Source organism: Branchiostoma lanceolatum, chromosome 13 (genome assembly GCF_035083965.1).
Source record: "Branchiostoma lanceolatum isolate klBraLanc5 chromosome 13, klBraLanc5.hap2, whole genome shotgun sequence".
NCBI lineage: Eukaryota > Metazoa > Chordata > Leptocardii > Amphioxiformes > Branchiostomatidae > Branchiostoma > Branchiostoma lanceolatum.
Window position 1 is genome coordinate 14,352,861 of NC_089734.1, and position 20,812 is coordinate 14,373,672.

Here is a 20,812-nt window from a genome sequence, read left to right on the forward strand (position 1 = left end):
ACTTCAACTAGGAAGTGATGAGTGGTCGAATCGAATATGTACTTACGCCTACGTTGATGAAGGTTAGACATCCAGGGAACCAATACTAAAATACAATTCAAACTCTACTACAGGATAAATTACTGATATTATTTTCGGATGTTTCGAGTGACATCCATCACTCTTCTTCAGCGTCACTAGAATTAACTAGCAGAACTAACCAGTAACGTTACTTATATGCAATAACTAGAAAAACCGGTTATACATGGCAAAACACGAACACAGCATAAGCGTCATTGATATGTTAAACGTATAGATATTTCATGTAACATTTATGTGAGCAATTACGTATTTTTCGACCAAATGCACTTGGCCCGATAAGTAACAATAGATACTATTCATACCGTTACGCGATGTACATACTGCTTGGCACTAAAGAATTGTGACGCCCTACTTTTCCGGATTCCCCAAACCCTCAAATTTCATACATTACTTGCCCCTGGCCCATTTTAGAAAACACCTTGAACGGTAATTACGTTAATAACTTTCAAAATCAATCAGCGTTGGGAGGGACTGAGTTATCTCTAAAAAAATCGATTTCAATTTCGCAAAGAACACCTGGGGAAAGGTGTGTTGATAAGAAATCCTTTCAGTAAATCCAACATGCCGAAAGTTGATTCTTTCGTTCGGTTTTAATCAAGAAGAGTATCCTATCACATTTCCAAGTCGTAGCTAAGCTACTTCAAGCAGAGGTAATGCGCCGGCTTGTTTTGGACGTATTTAGGTGTTTTTATTGGTCTTCCTTTTTTAGGTTTTCTGTTTGACCGCTAAACAAATGTTTGAAATCCCGATAAAAAGACATAAAAGATGTCCAAAACAAGCTAGAGACTATCCTATGCTTATAGGCTATAGCTGGGCCAGGTGTTTACTTGACAATTTTAGTTTGATCTCCAAATCCAACTACATTTTATTTCTCGATTCTTTTGTCATGGTTATTTTGCATCTATGTGGTTCCATTTCACAATCACGTCTTTGTTTTTCATATCTTGGTTCTTAACATGTGAAGTTATCAATAAAATAAAGACAAAAATCCTTTCTGTCGATTTGCAGAACTTTCCTTATGGTAGTACAATACGTTTTCTTCTTGGAATTCCCAGGACTCCAGGAAAATCGAAGTTGCATGCAGGTAAAAATAACAAATCGATATCGGTTTTTGATTGATACAAAAATAGCTGCTTCGAGTCGAGTCCCGAGAGAACATACTGTAGATGATATCATTGATCGTCTTGTCGCTTCAAGCTGAATTTTCATTTTTATTACAAGGTAGCGATGGAAGTTCAAACTCAGGTCAGTTCGTTTTCCACCATGGGATGTCAACTTGGCTCAACTGGTAGGAGCCTCACAGTTGAGCCCCTGGTTCCATTCAGTTGGTAACTTGGAAACCCGGGTCTAAGTCCCGGGGTCAGGACATATCGATTGGGGCTGCACCGTCTTTCGGAAGGGACGTCAAATGGGGATTTCGTGTTCGAGCACCGTTAAAGGGGTAGGAATAGCAACCCCTTCCTGTAAATATATACCCTGCTACTGAAACAGCAAGGAAACTTGCTGCCATATGTGCCACGTAGGCACTACAATGTTCTGAACGGATGAACGAAGCTTTCCACTAGAGTGATTGTTGCCACACACATTATGATGAAAGATTATCTGATAATATACTGAATGTATTCTTCGAAAACACCAATTCGCAGCCCATAGGCTGAAAAATTTAAACTTTGCTAGCCAAATTACGTATTTTGATTATCAAGCATTCAGTCTTCTCATCTCAAAGGAGACGCCTTACGGCCAAGTAAATATTTGCAACATGCACAAGCCCTCGCGACAAAATTTTTCACTTGCAGATGGAGCGGTTCAAAAGAGACGCTGTACGGATGACGGAAGTACTGCAACACGAGACCAAGCAAGTCTTTCTCCAACAAACTCAAAATTTTGTGTACATGATCGTGGTGCCCCAAAAAAAATTAATGAGAAGAGAACCGCATGGCATCCCTGTCTTTTACCTGAAAAAAAACGAGTTCTGGTCTAAATTCAAATTTTATTGTGGCTTAGAGCGACAATCGGCTATACTCTGCCGCAAAATACTTATTGGGTAATCAGGGAAGGTCAGGCTACCATTCTGTGACCTTTGAACTTTATTCCGTCTGTTGGAGTTGACTGGAAACAACATCTAGATAGAGTTTTAGCGCTAAAATTCCAGTTTTATGGCTGTTTTATGAACTTTTTTCAGCACTTGACATATTTATTTAGCGCTCAGCGACCAGCTATGAGAAAATAAGGACCGTTGCTGCACAGAAAACGGCGGAATTCGCCACCTGGTTACCATGAACTTTTCGTCGCCAGTCTTTGTTTACATGTAACGTTATACAACATAGCACTGTAAAATCTATTCCCACGGCATCTTACTGGAGGTTTGCAGACATTCCTGGCAACCAGAAATAGATACACGCTGATCTCAGTGAGAAAGGTGTGCATGATGGCCTTGTGTAACTCAGAAGTAATGATCTGATATCTTCACGTTGCAGTAATATGTTTCTGTCATACAGACTTACACCATCAGGTAAGAGCATATTTTTATTTTTACTTGTTTAATTAGATGCTTTTTATCGCCCACAGCAAATTTTGAAATTCTAAGAGATTGTATGTAGATTGTTGTTGTTGATGTTATCCTTAATGTTCAGCGTCTAGATCATTCTATTACCTCTATCTTCGGGATGAGGAGGCTCAGCCTGTTATCAGGTCTTTTCGCCCCCTGACCCGTTCAGCCTGTGGTAATCCACGTCTCGAACGTTACTCATTTGTTGTACTTCAGGCTCTCCCAATGTTTGTCCAGCCGTGCTTTGTCGCTAAGGTTTAGAGATGATCAAACTTGTTTATATACTGCTTATAATTCAAGTTATTGCCCAACATGTGCAGCGGTTGACAGGGTAGTCAAGTAGTTAACTTATAAAACATATATTGAATGTTCTTCTACATTGAATATGTAACGTTAATTATAATAAGTAACAGTATTATTTTAGTAGTAAGCGATTGTTGCAGGACTCGTATACTGCCACATTTACAATTGTGGTAAACTTGTTGTAAAGTATGATTGGTATTATAATGGCCCTGTAGCTCAACTGGTGGCAGCCTCACAGTTGAGCTCCTGGTGTTGGGTTTCTAAGATTAGAGCGGCCAATATAAAGTATTACATGTTTCACATCACTACAGTTCCAATTATTGGTAGTTGGTAACTGGCCATGGGAGACTCCAGTTCAATCCTGAGTAAGGACATCTCCGTCGGGGCTGCTCCGTCTTTTGGAAGGCAATTTACTATATAAAATGAGGGTCCCGTGTTGGAGGAGGCTTTGCAACCCCAGTCCCTGTAAAAATATGTCTAATACTAGTACCCTGCTACTAAAACAGCAAGGAAACTTGTGGCACTACAACTACAAGGGTCGGAATGAATGAACGTTCCCTGTTTTCCCACGGTCCCAGGTATGGCGTACGTCCTGTTCTCGACGGGATCTGCCCTGTTCTGTGCCTTCCTCCTGCTGGTGGCCTCCCCGCCAACCTCGCACTCCGACGTCCGGACGGACATGGAGAAACTGGACGCTCTCGGAAGGGCCATCCAGGGGGGAAGGTAAACTCTTATTCTAGTTCCAGTTCTATTCTATAGTCTGTAAACCCCCTAGTAGGGGTATCGCACAGACGGGGTGAGGCGTAGCTGCAGTGTCCGGGCTACGGGTGTGACGCTGTGAAACTTGAAAGATTTCCTGTGGTGTCTCAGGGTGCAAAATACCTCGTTGCACAGTGCAACAATATTTCGGTTGGTGCAAGTTAATTCCAAACCCAGGTAGCGCAGTGTGCAACCTTATATTTTGAGCCAAAGATCTAAATCGGAGCCCTGGAAGCTCACAAAAACACAGTGTTACTCTCATAAAATTCGGTAAATGTTCTATTGAAATAAAGAAATCAACACTTTTTCGTTTTAAACCATCCAAAACCCTTCATAGATCGTGAAATTTGAGCTGAAAAAGACGAAAACACACTGCCCTCGGCTAAACAAGATGTTGTTAGGTCAATGGGAACACGATGCTATCTAATTTATATTTTGAAATATTAGTAGTATTATACGCTACATATGAGCTTAATTTGAAGAAATCGGTGAATGTTGCTGGAGCAACCTGAAATTTGGATGTGCAACCTAGCATTTACCCTAGGTTGCAACATGGGCAAAAAAAGTATTTTGCACCCTGTGTCTATATATTGTTTTGTGTTTGCTGTGACGTCTCCAGTGCAAAATAAGGACACTGCAAAATTTAGTATGAATCATTATTATGATTGTGTTTCCATTGTACTACTAATAAGTTCTGCAGTACTACAAAATTGTTTCAACCATGATCTACTGTAAAAGACTTTAAAGTTGACCAGGATTAAATTTTGTGGTGTTTAGGCATTAAGTGCATTTTCGCTGCAAAATTCTTTCCTCTCCTAACATTAAGATTTGGTCCCACAAAAAGAAACAAATTTACAGTATTCTGGGTTCTAAAAATCTAGGAACCCTCTCGATCTCAAACATTTCATTTGCCATTCTAATATCTTTAGATTGTCAGACGCAGAGTCAGTGTCCACCTGGGAGTGTAGCCTCTGTAAAGTTGCCCTGACCATTGTGAAGGAAACTTATGGTGAAAACGAAATCCAGGTAAGATTCCTCTCTATGATATCTCCTGTCTGGAACTAAAAATTAGATAGCCAGTGGTTCGGCCCTTCACCAATTGGGCCCAACTCGGCTAATCAGACCGAATCAGCCCAACACCTTGGTCAACTCAGCCCAATACCCTAACCCTTATAAACCCTGGCCAAGTTAACCAGAGTGTTGGCCAGAGTGTTGGGCCGAGTGGACTGGGTCATGTTCGTAAATGACCAAATTGGCCTTGTTCTTTTGATCCCCTAAAAATTTTATTTCTGCCTGGAATCCTTCCAGCATTTTGTGATTTTTTTCTCATTTGCTCGATGCTAAATCATAATCATGGAGTTATTCTTGTCGATAATTGAATTGTTCAGTTTCGTTAGTCTACACATTTGTAATCACAGTCAAACGTGTCTGAGAAGACCACCCAGGGGACCGATAGAATCCGGTCGTCTTGGACATTTGGTCTTCTTACAAATAGAGATTGACAAGTCAAGACAAAGGCACCGATTTCAAAGTTTATGTCATAATTTATTAACAAGAATGCTAAACAAGATGCACTTAATCGTTTAACAGCAAAGCTCGTCTCCATTATACTGCTTTCGGATTCCACATTTACGATATTTCTTCCCTATTTTCCTGGATTGCTAAAATTCATGAAAATTCGCTTATTTTTGTAGCGAGCGGCGTCAATTTTACCATCGGCATTGTCTGTAAAAACTTGTGAATGGAGTCGGTGGTGGTTGTGGTTGTGGTCGTTAGATCGTTTGACTGTATGTAGTTACTGCAGTTTTTTGTCTTTCCCAATCACTGGGTTTAGTGTACATAACTTGTACAAATGTTGGGCAGAGTTGCCTGTATGTTACAGTGAATCAATGAATGAATGTACATGTACATGTACAAAATTGAAGCTAGACATACTTTTTACAACCACAGTTTGTAATTACTATTCAAATTGTTGTTATTCCTTTCTCTGTCAATAGGATGATGTTGCTGCAGCCTTAACTGAGCTATGCATCTTGTTCAGGTTACAAGACAAGACTCTCTGTACTGGATGGATGAAAGAGTTTAAGGTAACTGCAGATTTTTTTGCAAAGAAAGGTAGATGGGTGTCACGCCACCCCCATGCTCTAACCATTCGCTCCCTAACACTGAGGAGAAGATTCTTCAACTGTGGCCCATCTTACAGTAATTTCCCCCTCAAAAAGCATTAGACTACCCTCATTATGGTTTGATGGATGCATAAATGATATAAAAGTAATTTCTAGAGGCACTTAAGATCTGAAACTTTTCAGGAATAGATCTGAAATCTGTCACAATTGGTAATCAGTACGTAAACTTAGTATTTAATCATAGATTTTAATTTTCATAATTTTTGATTGCAGCATGAGATAGTAACGGTGATTGGGCAGACACCACTGAGCCCAGCTGAAGTGTGCGGGCTGATCGTGAGCGACTGTGGCAGCCCGTACAACCCAACAAGCTTCTGGAACATCAGCCTACCTAACACCCCCAAACCACCTGTCACTCCACCCAAACCTCCCAAGGTAACTATGGTAACTGTAACTATGGCAACGTAACAGTCACTATGGAAAAATTGATCTGACCCTCATCTTCTGAAATATCACCCTACCTAACACCCCCAAACCACCTGTCATTCCACCCAAACCTCCCAAGGTAACTATGGTAACTGTAACTATGGCAACGTAACAGTAACTATGGAAAAATTGATCTGACCCTCATCTTCTGAAATATCACCCTACCTAACACCCCCAAACCACCTGTCATTCCACCCAAACCTCCCAAGGTAACTATGGTAACTGTAACTATGGCAACGTAACAGTAACTATGGAAAAATTGATCTGACCCTCATCTTCTGAAATATCACCCTACCTAACACCCCCAAACCACCTGTCACTCCACCCAAACCTCCAAAGGTAACTATGGTAACTGTAACTATGGCAACGCAACAGTAACTATGGAAAAATTGATCTGACCCTCATCTTCTGGAACATCACCCTATCTAACACCCCCAAACCACCTGTCACTCCACCCAAGCCTCCCAAGGTAACTATGGTAACTGTAACTATGGCAACAGTAACTATGGTAACAGCAACTAACCATGTTCTTCTTGTCCCTGTAGCCAGGTGCCCGAGTGAGCAGGGTCCTGTTCCTGTCTGATGTCCATGTTTTTCCTGTCCCTGTAGCCAGGTGCTCCAGTGAGTCGAGTCCTGTTCCTGTCTGATGTCCATGTTTTTCCTGTCCCTGTAGCCAGGTGCTCCAGTGAGTCGAGTCCTGTTCCTGTCTGATGTCCATGTTTTTCCTGTCCCTGTAGCCAGGTGCTCCAGTGAGTCGAGTCCTGTTCCTGTCTGATGTCCATGTTTTTCCTGTCCCTGTAGCCTGGTGCTCCAGTGAGTCGAGTCCTGTTCCTGTCTGATGTCCATGTGGACCCACTGTATAAACCCGGTGCAAATGCAGACTGTGGGGAGCCCCTGTGTTGTAGGAACAGTAGCCCACCAGGCAGTGAGTTCTTTACTATTTGTTTGTATGCAGCAATTCTGTAAATCCTTCAAATATTGCTGCATCTACATTTTTAGCACAGTAAATATCAAGAGTCTGCTGTATATTTGAGATCACTGACAGAGATTTTTAAAGTATTTCAAGATTTACCATCACAAGTTAAGTAACAATAGTGCATATGGAGATGAGCTAGAACTGTAATACACTGATCAGAGTCATACTGATAGAGATACAATTAATAGCCATCATATAATCATCAAAGATTGAGATGCTTCGCAATCCCTTTTCCTGTTTTTTCTTTTTGTTTCTTAGAATAGAATAGAAATTTACTTAACATTGTGAGGGAAATCTTTAGCATTTCTACAAGGCTAAGAATATATAGAATCAATATTTATCATTGTTTTCTTCCAGATAACTGTTTGTTTTGTGTAATATACAGAAGGAGGTCCCACAGTGGGTAAGTGGGGAGACTACAGGTACTGTGACACTCCACTGTGGACACTGGAGAACCTGCTACAACACCTGGCAGAGAAACAGGTAGGACTCTTGTACAGTAGAACTTACATGTATGTCCCCTTCAACTGAATGGAGACTTTGAGCAACCAAAATGGGATTTGTATGACCTATGACATTAAAACAATAACTATGATCCATGATGCATGACGCGTGACGTTGCGGTGGCGTGCGTGGCGTTGCGGTGGCATAGTGGCAGGGTATTGGCCCCAGAACCCAGAGGTACATTGTACTGGGTTCGAATCCGGGGTTCCCTGATTTGTCCTGTTGACGTTGTGCTCTTGTAAAAGGCACTTAACACGACTTTCCGAACTTCACTCAGGTGAAGATGAGTACCTAGCTTCGGTTAGGGACGTCCCTCGAATAGGACGTTAAATGGAGGTCCTGTGTTTGAGGAGAGCCACACCTCAAGCACGTAAAAAGAACCCAACACACTCGAAAAGAGTAGGGGTCCTTCCCAGTGTGAGCGGATCATATAAATCTGTCCGGATATGCAGCTTGTACTCTTCAGTTCAAACCTGGTGTGTTACGCCTTGATGCGGTTTACCGGGTTTGCAATACAAACAAACAAACATGGTATTATATTATAAAAGTATGATTTGAAACACAACAATACACACAAATCTTGCATATTACATTTCTTTTTTCAATGAAATTTGTTTGAACTTGTGAGATTTTTGGTCACTCAATGGTCACTGCCTCATGTGAACAGGGAGTATTGTCAGTATTTTTTTATTCGCACGCTCGCATCGATCCATATAATCAAATCAACATGGCCTAAACTTTAAGGTAAAGGTAGAGAAAAATTAGAGACCTTTCATTATGTTTGACAGTAGAACTTTTCTACTATCATGGTTAAACATTTGGCCCTTTTCTTCAGTAGTATATGTCATTTTGGATGGTGACATTAATGGTGGCCCCAAGCATCAAACCTCTGCACGTTAAAGAACCCAGCACACTTATCAACAAGAGCAGGGGTAACTGGGTATGCCTGGCTAAATTAAACATGCAAGCCCAGTCTAGACAATGTAGCTAGACAAGCGTAATGCAGCTTCACTGGGCTTGCATGTACAAAAAAGTGTCATGCTTTGTTTTCAGTCTGAGATTCGACCGCTAAATTACAATCATGTACTAATATATTCCCACACAGTCTGAGTTTGACTATGTGGTCTGGACAGGTGACATCCCACCACACAACATATGGAACCAGTCGCGCACAGACCAGCTCAACGTCCTAAACATTGTCTCTGACATGATGATGAAGTACCTTAACATCCCGATCTACCCCGCCATCGGTAACCACGAGAGCGCACCCACCAACAGGTAAGCAAATACTGCAGGGCTCGAAATTCATTTTTGGTAATAGGTGCACTGGTGCACCCAACCCAAAAAATTGGGTGCACAGAAAGAATTTTGGGTGCACCACATAGAATAAAGTTGAATGTCAGCAAAACATAATTACAATGTTTATTGCTCTTAAGAACTTCAATCTGTAATTCTATAGCTAACCTTAAATTTTCAAACAAGTGATACATCAAATAAAGTACAACAAAAGGTTATATTACTTTTTCTGGTAGAATATTCTGTATACTTAGTGTACAATAGTACCCTTATCCTATAGCCTACAAAAATATCTAGGTGCACCAGTGCACCCACAGTCAAAAAAAGGGGCACAGCTCCAATTTTGGGTGCACACAGGTGCACATGCACCCACTATTACTGTAATTCACTTTATCTTCATGGTAGCAAAATTTCACAGTGTAAGAAAAATTGATATTTTCACTGAACTTTGACTTCACGGTGGCAGCTATAGTGATTTACAGAACGGGTTTGTGAAGGAATCATAGATGATAACTTAAAGGAGGATTTTCACAATCAGATGATGATAAGTTCATGGTACAGAGGTGACCGTGAAAACAATGAACATCAAGTTACAGTATACATTTTATGTCTTGTTACTTAAACTTTAGCACACTGAAGTTAAGCTGTTTGGCACCCAATTCCCAGTTTGTTACAGAGTTAGGCAGCAGGGAGAAGGTTAAGTGGGTATCACTGGACTGTGCCTGTTTGCCACAAATTATTGCAATAGTTACAACTGTTCAAATTTTTCGCCAATTTTTCCGCACGGTCACACTGAGTTGACCAGTCATGAAACAAAATAACTGCGCCTGGAAAGTCCCACTTTCAGTGTCTGCCCCAGATTACATTTGAATACAAGATGGCTTTATTAGAAATTGCAGTGTTGCTACTTAATTAAAAACCAATGTACAATGATTGAGATTCATGAAAAAGATATTTGCAGTGATCGCGCCTTAGTTCCAACCATTCGCGCCATGTTGCTGAAATCATGATACATTTTTCCAGTATGAAAACTAGTGCTGTGGACCGGTGCTGCAGACCGGTACTGTACCGTAAAAATTGATTAGGTACAGGTCCAAAATACCGGATCATGAAGTACCGGTACTGTACCGATATAAATTTACACCAAGTATGTGCTTATTTTGTGACTGATCTCCTGCTCTCATATGCAACACCAAATGGGACCAATGTACAAATTATGCAACAATCATTCAGGCAGGCCGGGAGTTTTGATATCAAGGCCAAGAGAGTTTGGCAGTAGGAAACCTAGTTGTGGTCTTTAGATAAAGATACTGACAAATTGAAAACAGTTTATTTGACAAGTGTTTCTGTCATTAGTGAAGAAGTTCAGAAGAACACATGTTGCTTTTTCAAATCATTCGGGTACAGGTGCAGGTCCGGATCTGTACCTAAACCTCTGTACCGGTACCTGTACCTGTACCTGATGTTACGTTTAGGTACGCAGCACTACTGAAAACCCATGGTTGATCACACTAATCTGCTCTTTCCTTCCAGTTTCCCCCCTCCCTTTGTTACTGGTAAAGACTCCATCTCTTGGCTGTATGACGCCCTGGCAGAGACATGGACACATTGGACACCCGTCAGTACCAAAACTAACATTGAGAGGTATGTCTGTACTGGTTTTTACTAATAGATTGTGCTTATCAATCTTAACGAGATGCATTCACTACATGTGAAAAAAAGCTGAACTTAGAAGATTAGTCTTAAAAGGATTTGACTAACAAATTGATATTTCTTTCTTTCTTTGTTGGTGTTAAAGGTACAAAATAGCAGAGTAAAACCTAGTTCCTTTAGTGTAACTAGAAATTTCCTACAAAATTTGTAAAAGGGCTTACATCAAATGTGAAACCTGAATAGCTGTGGCTCTCAAACCATGCTACAAACTTTGACGTAGATTGTACAAAAGTGAAGAAATGTTCCTAATTTGAACATTATATGATAGTATCTTTTTAATAACTAAAGACAATTGTTAAAATCAGCAACATTTCTTAAAGAAGAAGGGGAGAAAGAAGGATCTTGGAATTATGTAACAGAGGAGCTATGAATAATTATTTCACACAATGAAATATTCAAAGGCGTCCATGCCAAACTTTCCACATGCCGTCGTCACGTGTCAGTCAGCACGTCAAGACGTGCCATGCTGCACGCTCTGACGGACGTTTTGTTGATTGATAATGAACCAGAATCGGTGAACTGGTTAAGTGTAGCATGGACTTTGCTGTTACAATTGTGAGACTTTAAAGTAAGAGTTGAAATTGTCGATGTAGCCACAGCACAATTTGATTAAATACAGGTCAGTAGTTGTACAGCGTTTCGCACGCCAGTTCTCGATCGCCTATTTTCTGACCGAGTATATTCAATTGTTTGTGTCTTATATCAATGTGAAGACCGTAAAAAACAGCCGTTCTGGGTGCTCCATATGGCACCCTGGGACGGCCGTCACAGCGTGTTCCTGCGCACATTTGACGCCGTCCAAGTGTGCTGTGTGGCACGCTCAGATACCTGAACAGTGTGTTCTTCCACCTGGTATAACCGTCCTTCAGTGTGACACACCGGCTTCGCAGGCACGCAGCACGACAGCAGTTGGTTATATTACACTTAACGACTGGTCACACACATCCTTTGCACACCAAGCTGTAAGCATCGTTTAAAGCTAAACACATGAGTCTCACGTTAATCATCTAATATAAAGCTTTTCTCAACACACAGGGGTGCGTTTTACTCTGCCCTTGTTCGCCCTGGCCTTCGGCTGATCTCCATCAACACCAACTACTGTTACTCCCTGAACTGGTGGCTGCTGCTGAACACCACGGACCCCGCAGGCCAGCTGCAGTGGCTCGCACAACAGCTGCAGCAGGCTGAGGACACAGGGGAAAAGGTTAAAGTTCAACTCAGAGTTTAGTTTAGGTCGCCTTTCCACTACCCTTGCCAAACTGTCGTCTAATGTAGCCTTAATGCCAGAAATACATAATGCAGCACTAATGCTTGGCTAGTGCACACTGCCATGGTAATTTCATGGTAATTATGGCTATCCAAGTACCACTCCCTCAACGTCATAGCAGCTATGCCTTGAACCAAGGCTTGAACCAATTAGTTGGTATCTTTCCAGCATTAGTGCTTTCTGCCATGGCCTTTAGTCATGTGCATACAGGGAGCAGAGGACATCCAGCATTAATGCCAAATGTGCTCAGCTAATGCGTGTGTAGTGCGGTATTAATGCTACATTAGACAACAGTTTGGCAAGGGTAGATGTCGATCGCTGAATGACCGTAGTAGACCACTGTGTTCTGCTGCTGCAGTCGTCTAAACATCCTGCAGCCTTTCTTCAATTCTCTCCACTTTGTTCGATTCGTCGTAAGCTTCCATGATAGCTTCCGTAGTTTTCCTTCTGACCGCAACAGTTCTCAGTCCTCTTTCTCTCTTCTATTGAGTGACTGTATAAGCTACTAGAATTAGATTTGTGTAAAACTTGATTTTCATGATTGGAATATGATGCAAGACATACAAGTATAACAAAGCATATTAGAAAATTTTATTTATGACATTTGTTGAGTGGTATGACAAATCTCTGGACTCTCAGTGTTTGCAGCCTATATCTGGAAAATATACTAGATATTTTTTTAGTCTTTTGTATTTGTACATCTTTACCTGGGGTTGTAGCAAAGAAAACGCAGTCAGAGTTACACAGTCACACAGAAAATTAGTTTTATGAATGACTTCATGGAGCCCATCTCCTCTACTTATAGAAAATTTAAGATGGCTACAATGCTCCCCTCTGCCGTAAAGCCCCCCTCTCACTAGACCCGCGGCACACTGGCGTCGTCGCTGCGGCCGATCAAATTGACAAAACACTCAACGAATTTCATCGACAAAAAACGAATCTTTTTAAGCTTTGTGTGTTTTATTGTCTTTTTGGTCATACTTGTACGTTGTGAATGATATTCCCATTATAAAGTCAAAGGTAACACAAATCCAGTTGAAGACGCAGCGACACCGCCAGTGTGCCGCGGGTCCAGTGAGAGGGGGCTTAAATGTCAAGTCTTATCAAAACTGCATAAGTGAGAGATTATGTGTTGTTTTAGTCTGAATCGTAGATTTGTACATGTGCATGATCCCAGGATTGAATTTTCTCTTTGTTTTCTACACTACATGACTATTGTGCATTGTACATGCAGGTACACATCATTGGTCACATCCCACCAGGAACAGGGGAATGCTTGAGTGCCTGGAGCTGGAACTACTACAGAATTATAGACAGGTCAGTCCTTGGCATTGATGTCCCTGGGACTCAACTGGTAGCAGCCTCACAGTTGAGCTCCTGGTTCCAATTAGTTGGTAACGGGGGGACCCCATTCAACGCTGGGACAGGGCATCTTCATTTGCCCTTGCCAAATTGTCGTCTAATGTAGTATTAATGCCAGAAATACATTTGCAGCACTAGTGCTTGGTTAGTGCACATTGCCATAGTAATTTCATGGTAATTATGGCTGTCCAATTACAACTCTCTCAATGTCCTAGCAGCCATTCCAGCATTAATGCCAGATGTGCTCAGCTAATGCGCGGGTAGTGCGGCATTAATGCTACATTTGACAGCTGTTTGGCAAAGGTCAGACAGCACCCGTCTTTTGGAAGGGATGTAAAATGGAACTGCTATAATTCACAATCAATCAGTTGCATATTGAGCAATGTAATTATACAGTACCTTATTGTCTATCCAGGTATGAAAGCACAGTGGCTGCCCAGTTCTTCGGGCACACCCACAGCGACCATTTTGAGCTTTTTTACGACATGAAGAATCGTACGAGACCCACCAACATTGCGTACATCGGGCCGAGTGTCACCCCGTACCAGTACCTGAACCCTGGGTACAAGGTTTACGAAATAGACGGGAATTATACTGGCAGGTAAGTCAAGATAGGTAGAACAGAATAAGAAAGCAACCTCCGGCCGGGAACTTGCCAAAACCAATTTGAAACAGAATAAAATTTACATGGCCCTTCACAGACAGTAGTTTGTATTGTGCAATGGTATACATGTATGCGACCATACCTACATGTATGGACTACATTATACAAAATCAAAAGGAAGCATACATTTCATCATTACCATGGTAACATAGACCAGATGAAGACTTAAATCATGGTCACCCATAGTACGCTGTGCTTCCCAGAATGCAATGGGATCCGTGAATGAAATCTCAGGTGAAGGTCTCGGACCGGAGTTTTTTAAAGATTTCGTATGTAGGCCGACACCCTCAGACTGAGGGGCTACAATTCCGCCAAGAATAGTAGGGCCGAAAATCTAATCATATCGGTGAAAAGCAATGTATTTATCGGTATCGTCTGTTGTCCCTTTATTTGGGTAAAAACCATTGTAAAATGTAAAATTTGGACCCGAAAATTATAATTTTTTTACACTTTTTTGATCGAACCTGCTTGAAAATAAAGAGTTTTCCTGGGGTTATGGCATATATGCTGAGAAAGCCTAGTAAATGGTCTCTCTGAAAAATAGAAAAGATAAAAAAGTCATGTGATAACTTTTTCGCAATGTCCGATGATGCAAATTCGGTGAAAATGCATTAATAACGCTGCTATTTGGGTCATCAGGCAAAAAAAACGCATCATCATTGCCGCGGACTAATACAAAAAAGGCTTTGATTGTGAACCAACTTCACCATGCCCAAAAATACTACAACTCACAGGCTTTTCAGGAGATACTAAAAATCTATGCACACTAAAGCGATCACCTAGCAATAGGGGCAGAAATCAGGGTGACGACCACGCACTTCCGGCGGATTACCGTGTCATGACCCTGGTCAGATTTGAACTCTGACCTGGAACCTGGAAGAGGATTAGCATTAATCAACTCACTCTTCATTCCACTGTAACCTAAATTCACCACTTTGAAAAACAGTGGGTTTGAGAAATTTCTTAAGTGCAGCACTCCCCAGGTATGCACAGTTTAGATATACAGGAGTGCATCATACTGGGGGGTGTTGGGTTGGAGATCTGTTTTGAATTACCTTTTCAGGGTGGCGGAATCATGTACACTGATCCGGTGATTCAACATGCAATTAGCCTATGGGCATGAATTTGCAATAAACTTATAATTATGTTAATAAATGTTAGATATCATTGTGTAGCTGAAGATTAAAGCTAAGAAAGCTAATTTTTTTCACATGATTTTTTTATTTTTTATCTTTCTCCTGTGGTCAGCTCCCTGCATGTTGTGAACCAGCAGACTTACATCATGAACCTGACAGAAGCCAACCTGACAGACAAACCCAGCTGGAAACTGGAGTATGACACCAAGGTACATGTGGCTCTGTCTGTCTGTCTGTCTGTTTAGGACTGGTTTGCTTATATAATATAGAATTCACGGCTCGAAATTTGAGTGGTAAGATTTTTGTGCACCTAAAGATTTGGTTGATACAGGTTGACGATGAAACACTCATGTGTGGCGTTGTGTTTGTGTAATGGTTAGGATGTGACTTTCCCAAGGCCAACATCGGTGGCATATCAGGGGCCTAGAACCCAGTTCGAATCCCCTAATATGCCACCAATGTTGACCCTTAGGAGAGTTACTTTCTTCACTTTACCTAGGTGTAAACGTGGGTGCTTGTATTCGGTTGGGAAGGTAAAAAGCAGTGGAAGGAGAGGGATAGGTTTTGTCTTCCAATAGAACGGCTATGGGACTGCCTTTTAACCTTTAACTTTTAACCTTTCCCCCTTAGGAGGCTTATAACATGTCATCCATGACTCCTGTAGACTGGGACAAGTTTGTTCAACGACTAGAAAAAGACAATGAACTCTTCCAACTCTTCTACAGGTAAGTGTTTTGTGTGGTTTTGTGTGGTTAGGCCATACCATTAGTTTATTTTACATACCGGTACTGTCTTTGTCTGGTTTACCTTTTTAAGATCCAAAGTGACAAAAAAAGAATAAAGGAAACAACAAATACCCAATGTAGATAATATTAGAAACATAGTACCTATTTCAGAAAGAAATGAAGTTGTATGTATATTATATTTCAACTGAATTGCCATGTTCTTTTATATTGAGTTTTATATATTCAATTTATCGTGTTTAACGTTTCTGTATCTATCATAAGTTGATTGATCAGTTGATTGATTGACTGTCATCATTAGCCTCCTCCCAGTTGTACATCGCAGGTCCATCCAGATTCAACCCTGTGACTGGATTGATTGATTGATCGATTGACTGATTGTACATTAGAGGTACAAGTCCAGCACAACCAAACCCTGTGATTGGTTGATTAATTGATTGATTGATTGATTGACTGTACATTACAGTCATATTACTACAAGTCCAACAAGACTCAACTCTATGATTGCCATGGTTGATTGATTGTACATTACAGTTATTACTACAAGTCCAACTCGACTGAACCCTGTGATTGGTTGATTGCCTGATTGATTGATTGATTGATTGATTGATTGATTGATTGATTGGCTGACTGATTGTACATTACAGTTATTACTACAAGTCAGCCCCTACCCAGCCCTGTGACCAGAAGTGCAGGACTGCCCTGATCTGTGACCTGAAGACGGCTCGCAGCAATGACCCCAGCATGTGCACTTTGACCTCCAAGGTCTCATGGCGCGACCTTCAAAACTACAGGACAGCCAACAGGCTCTGCTGACAAGAAAACGTGTCGACTTTTTATCTAAAAAAAATTAATCTGTTTTATCCATATATTTATTCCATCCTGAAGCACTATTGAGGACGTACAAAATAACTCGCTGTTGGATTTACAGCAAAATTTCACTATGTTGTTGGAATAATCGTGATATAATACAGTATATCTATTTTTGATGCCAAAATATAGTTGGTTTTAAGAAAGACAAAAGGGCTAGCATTACAAGATCAAATACATGAATATGGATTATAGTTAAGAGTTTTAAAGTACTGATTGCCATCATTGCATTTAAGATTTAGATATCCCATATGATACTTTGGGGTTGAGTTGCTGTACAACATCATAACCATTGCAACGTTAACGTTATATACTATATATTTATTAGAAACATTAGCAAATATCACTATTTTTGGTGGAACGTTACATTTTGTAATATGTTGTCCGATTTTAGATATTAGGTGCCATCATGGTCGATGCTATTGCTGCTAAGAATATGAAGGGGTCATTTTAGACCCCTCGAGTGATACGCACAAATATGAACACATGAAAATATGGAATCTGCTATTTCTCACTATGTGAGAGATATGGCTCTACAATATATATTTGTCAATGGTTATCCTATGGATTTTGCAAATGTTACAATTATATAGATATGTTATAAATAGTGTAATCTTAAGACCAATACCTCATATTAACATATCATAACTTCATAACACCGAAACGTCATAACGTTGAAACTTAGTAACACTAAAGCCTTGTGATGCTGGAGCCTAACATCTCAGTTGGAATCAAGCGGCAAGTCATAGAGACTCTAAAAATCAACGTACATTGCTTTATGATTTTTTCACATATCAGATTGTGATATAAATATGATGATTATGTTTTATTCAATTTTACAAAGAACGGAGAATGATGTGAATATTCCAAGAGAATGTTGAAAGTGATTGAATGTTTTTAAGGTATTTACGATAGCAGGACGGGGTTGACTAAAAAGTAAAAGTTAGAACGGAGACCTGAGAGTCCATTCCATAAGAAACTTTCTCTGGTATTAGCTCAGCGGGCTTGGGATACAAGCTGTTGTTGTCATTTTCACGGTGGAAAGTAAAATATATAGAATACTGTGTCATGTTCTCAACAATGTATTGCCTTGAAGTTTTATTTAAGTTAATCAAGTGCAACCTTAGCACAACACAACCTTAGAAGCACAACACACTTGGTATTTTCTGTCTTTTTCTTGTCGCCAGGGCTATAAATATGTTATCTTATGCCGACACATAGCAACCTGTGATGTTAACTCATCAAATCATACTGTATTTCGGTAGATTTCAGCCATCTTCATGTGTATTTCGGACGTATATTTCGTGTATTTCGGTAAATACACAGACCCCTTGACTACTGTGAACACAGGCTGGGTCAGTCTCAGGATATACCACTTAATCAAACACAAACACCACAGGTACCGTAACGGTAGTAGCTCACTAGTATAAAGATCCAACATTATCAGACAGGTCTGTCATTGCGAGTCGTATGCCATATATAAGTACAAAGACAACAAGAGTCCGTAGGACACAATTCTCCGTGAAGTATTTATAGTATGTACAAGTATTGACCCACACAAATTGCATCTCTGCTCAGTCCAAGTAGTGTTTTAGAGCAAGTTAAGAAAAAGTGTTTGTTTATCTTTTTCTTTCAATACAGGAGTGGTCAACCTGCTGAAAAGTATGTTTTTACAGCATGGCACAGATGGGATCTTGAAATTCCGGGAAAAGTCACAAAGTTAGATCTAGATGGCCCCTTTTCAACGAACCATTCAGCCTTACAACTAAGATGTATCAGAAATCACAAATATGCAGTAAATCCTCTTTCCACAATTTATTGCAGGCCAGCCTGATCTATAGCTATCAAGCTATTTGCAATAAAAAAGGCTAATTTATATTATCGTAACATTTCACGAAGGTCAAAGGTCACCGGATCTAACCACCCGGAAGTGACACTGGCGCGCGCACTTTTCTGAGAGATATTTCTCAACAATCTTTCATCCCCTGCGTAAACTTTTTACATTGTCACAGCCTCCGTATTATAAACTACAAGTGTGGTAAGTTTGAAGGTCCAGAGATTTGCCATTTTCACACTGTGCGTAAAAATACATCGTCCGTCCCGTGCGCACATACTGTATGCGAGTTGCGAGGGACACGGCATACTTAATACACAGACTGGAGCTCACTCGGCACATGTTCGCAGCTAAAACTCACAATTCCCGTTGCCGCATTGGTATGTAACTTGGTATATCGTTTGCTAGGTTGCGTGTGGTGATGCACGTTGTCTATTTTTCAATGTAACAGTGACTATACGATCACAGCAAGTAAGGAAGATTTATACCCCGTATCTGCCTGAAGTATTCCAGTCATGCATAACGGATTATAACATGGTCCCTATGGCAGGGCAGTGGGACATAGCATTAATTATAGGGGTGCAATTACGATATTGGATTGACGTGCAAAATAGTTATGGTGTAACAAAGCTATTGTGCATCCCCATGCCGAACCAGGCAAACGATATGCCAAGTTACACACCAATGCGACAACGGGATCGTGAGTAATAGCTGCGAACGCGCAAACAAATGCATTCCCAATACTCCCAGAAGGAGGTCATCCTCCTTCCCGGAGTAAAAAACAGCTCAGTTAGAACCAGTGGCCGTGATCAGACAGGCACGTCCAGTCTCAGACCATCACAACAAACACCACAAATATACCGTTACAGTAGTTACCAGCCATAGACGCCAGGGTCATTCTCAGACCATCACTGAACCCAACACACACACACACACACGCGCGCGCGCGCACACACACACACACACACACACACAAACAAACGTACGCTGAATACTGTAAGTGACCAGTGAGGCCATAATTGAATTCAAAACACACACCACAGCAACTGTAGTGACCATGTTCATGATCAGACAGGGTCTGAGTCTCAGCTCATTACTAGACCCAGCATAAAGACCACAGCTGTTGTAATTACCAGTGGCCACGATTACTGACCAGGGTCAGCCTAAATATTGTACAAATATCCAACTCTAGAAAATGCCCTGTGTATCACTAATGCCCAATCTCGAGCGATTGAGAGTGTACGAAGAAGAGCCTGTCGTATCATTCTTGGCCCCAACTTTGTTAGCTATAGCATGAACCAATTGTCACTGCTATCTCTACGCAACAGACGACATGAGCTATGTGATAAGTTTGCTACTTCCTTGTTAAGCTCCACGACGTTTGCTAATTGGTTACCTCCAAACCGTGTGAGTCTCCATGGCAAGAACCTCAGGTCTAAACACCAGATAACGCAGTTCAAACGTAGGACCGCTAAATATTGTAAGACTACACTACCTTACCTGGTCGACCTACTCAATGACAAAGAGTTGGCGCCGCAAAAAAGCACGTAAACAAGTACGCATATATTTTAAATTGAGTATTGTAAGTATGAAATGTTTATAGTATGTATCTTTAATGCTCTTAGACTATTTTTATATGTAAATCATACTTCACCTCAGCAAGTGTAGGCTGCTATGTATGCTTTGTCTCGGGACGTAAATAAACCATTCATTATTATTCTTTTTTACATCATCATCAACACAAACGCTACTAGCCTCGGCTTCTCTTACTTGCAGTCTTGTACGTTAGCCTGTAAGAGAAGCCCGCCCACAGTCGACGCCGCTAAAACACTACAAACATTGTGGTATTACGGTTCTCATCACGATCATAAATGTTAATATTATTCAAATACCCAGCTTCAGACAATCGATACCGCCAAATACGTAAGACCAACCTTGGGGTGTTTGTCACAGCTACCGAAGGACGCACCCTACAAGACCCGCTGCCAGCTGCAGAGGTATTGACTACCCGAGTTCCTGCCCAGAAAGTGTGAACTGAAGCCGCATAGTATTCTGTCTGGCCTGAAAGGTACGTTTTTGCCATCGGATAAATATTTACGGTAATTCCCCAGTGCAAACAGTTTTTCTGCCCTAACCAGAGTTTG

The 20,812-nt window shown here is 40.9% G+C and overlaps 1 protein-coding gene across 1 annotated transcript; it reads left to right on the forward strand.

The window, feature by feature from the left end:
* The first annotated feature begins 3,468 nt into the window (after positions 1-3,468).
* LOC136447048 (sphingomyelin phosphodiesterase-like) lies at positions 3,469-17,899 on the forward strand. The gene is made up of 14 exons (XM_066445727.1): positions 3,469-3,655; positions 4,621-4,717; positions 5,689-5,778; positions 6,091-6,252; positions 7,105-7,228; positions 7,665-7,762; positions 8,889-9,061; positions 10,613-10,723; positions 11,828-11,996; positions 13,294-13,376; positions 13,837-14,022; positions 15,334-15,430; positions 15,852-15,946; positions 16,612-17,899. The coding sequence occupies exons 1-14, from the start codon at positions 3,480-3,482 to the stop codon at positions 16,778-16,780; spliced, it is 1,830 nt and encodes a 609-aa protein (XP_066301824.1). The 5' UTR covers positions 3,469-3,479; the 3' UTR covers positions 16,781-17,899.
* The last annotated feature ends 2,913 nt before the right edge of the window (positions 17,900-20,812 follow it).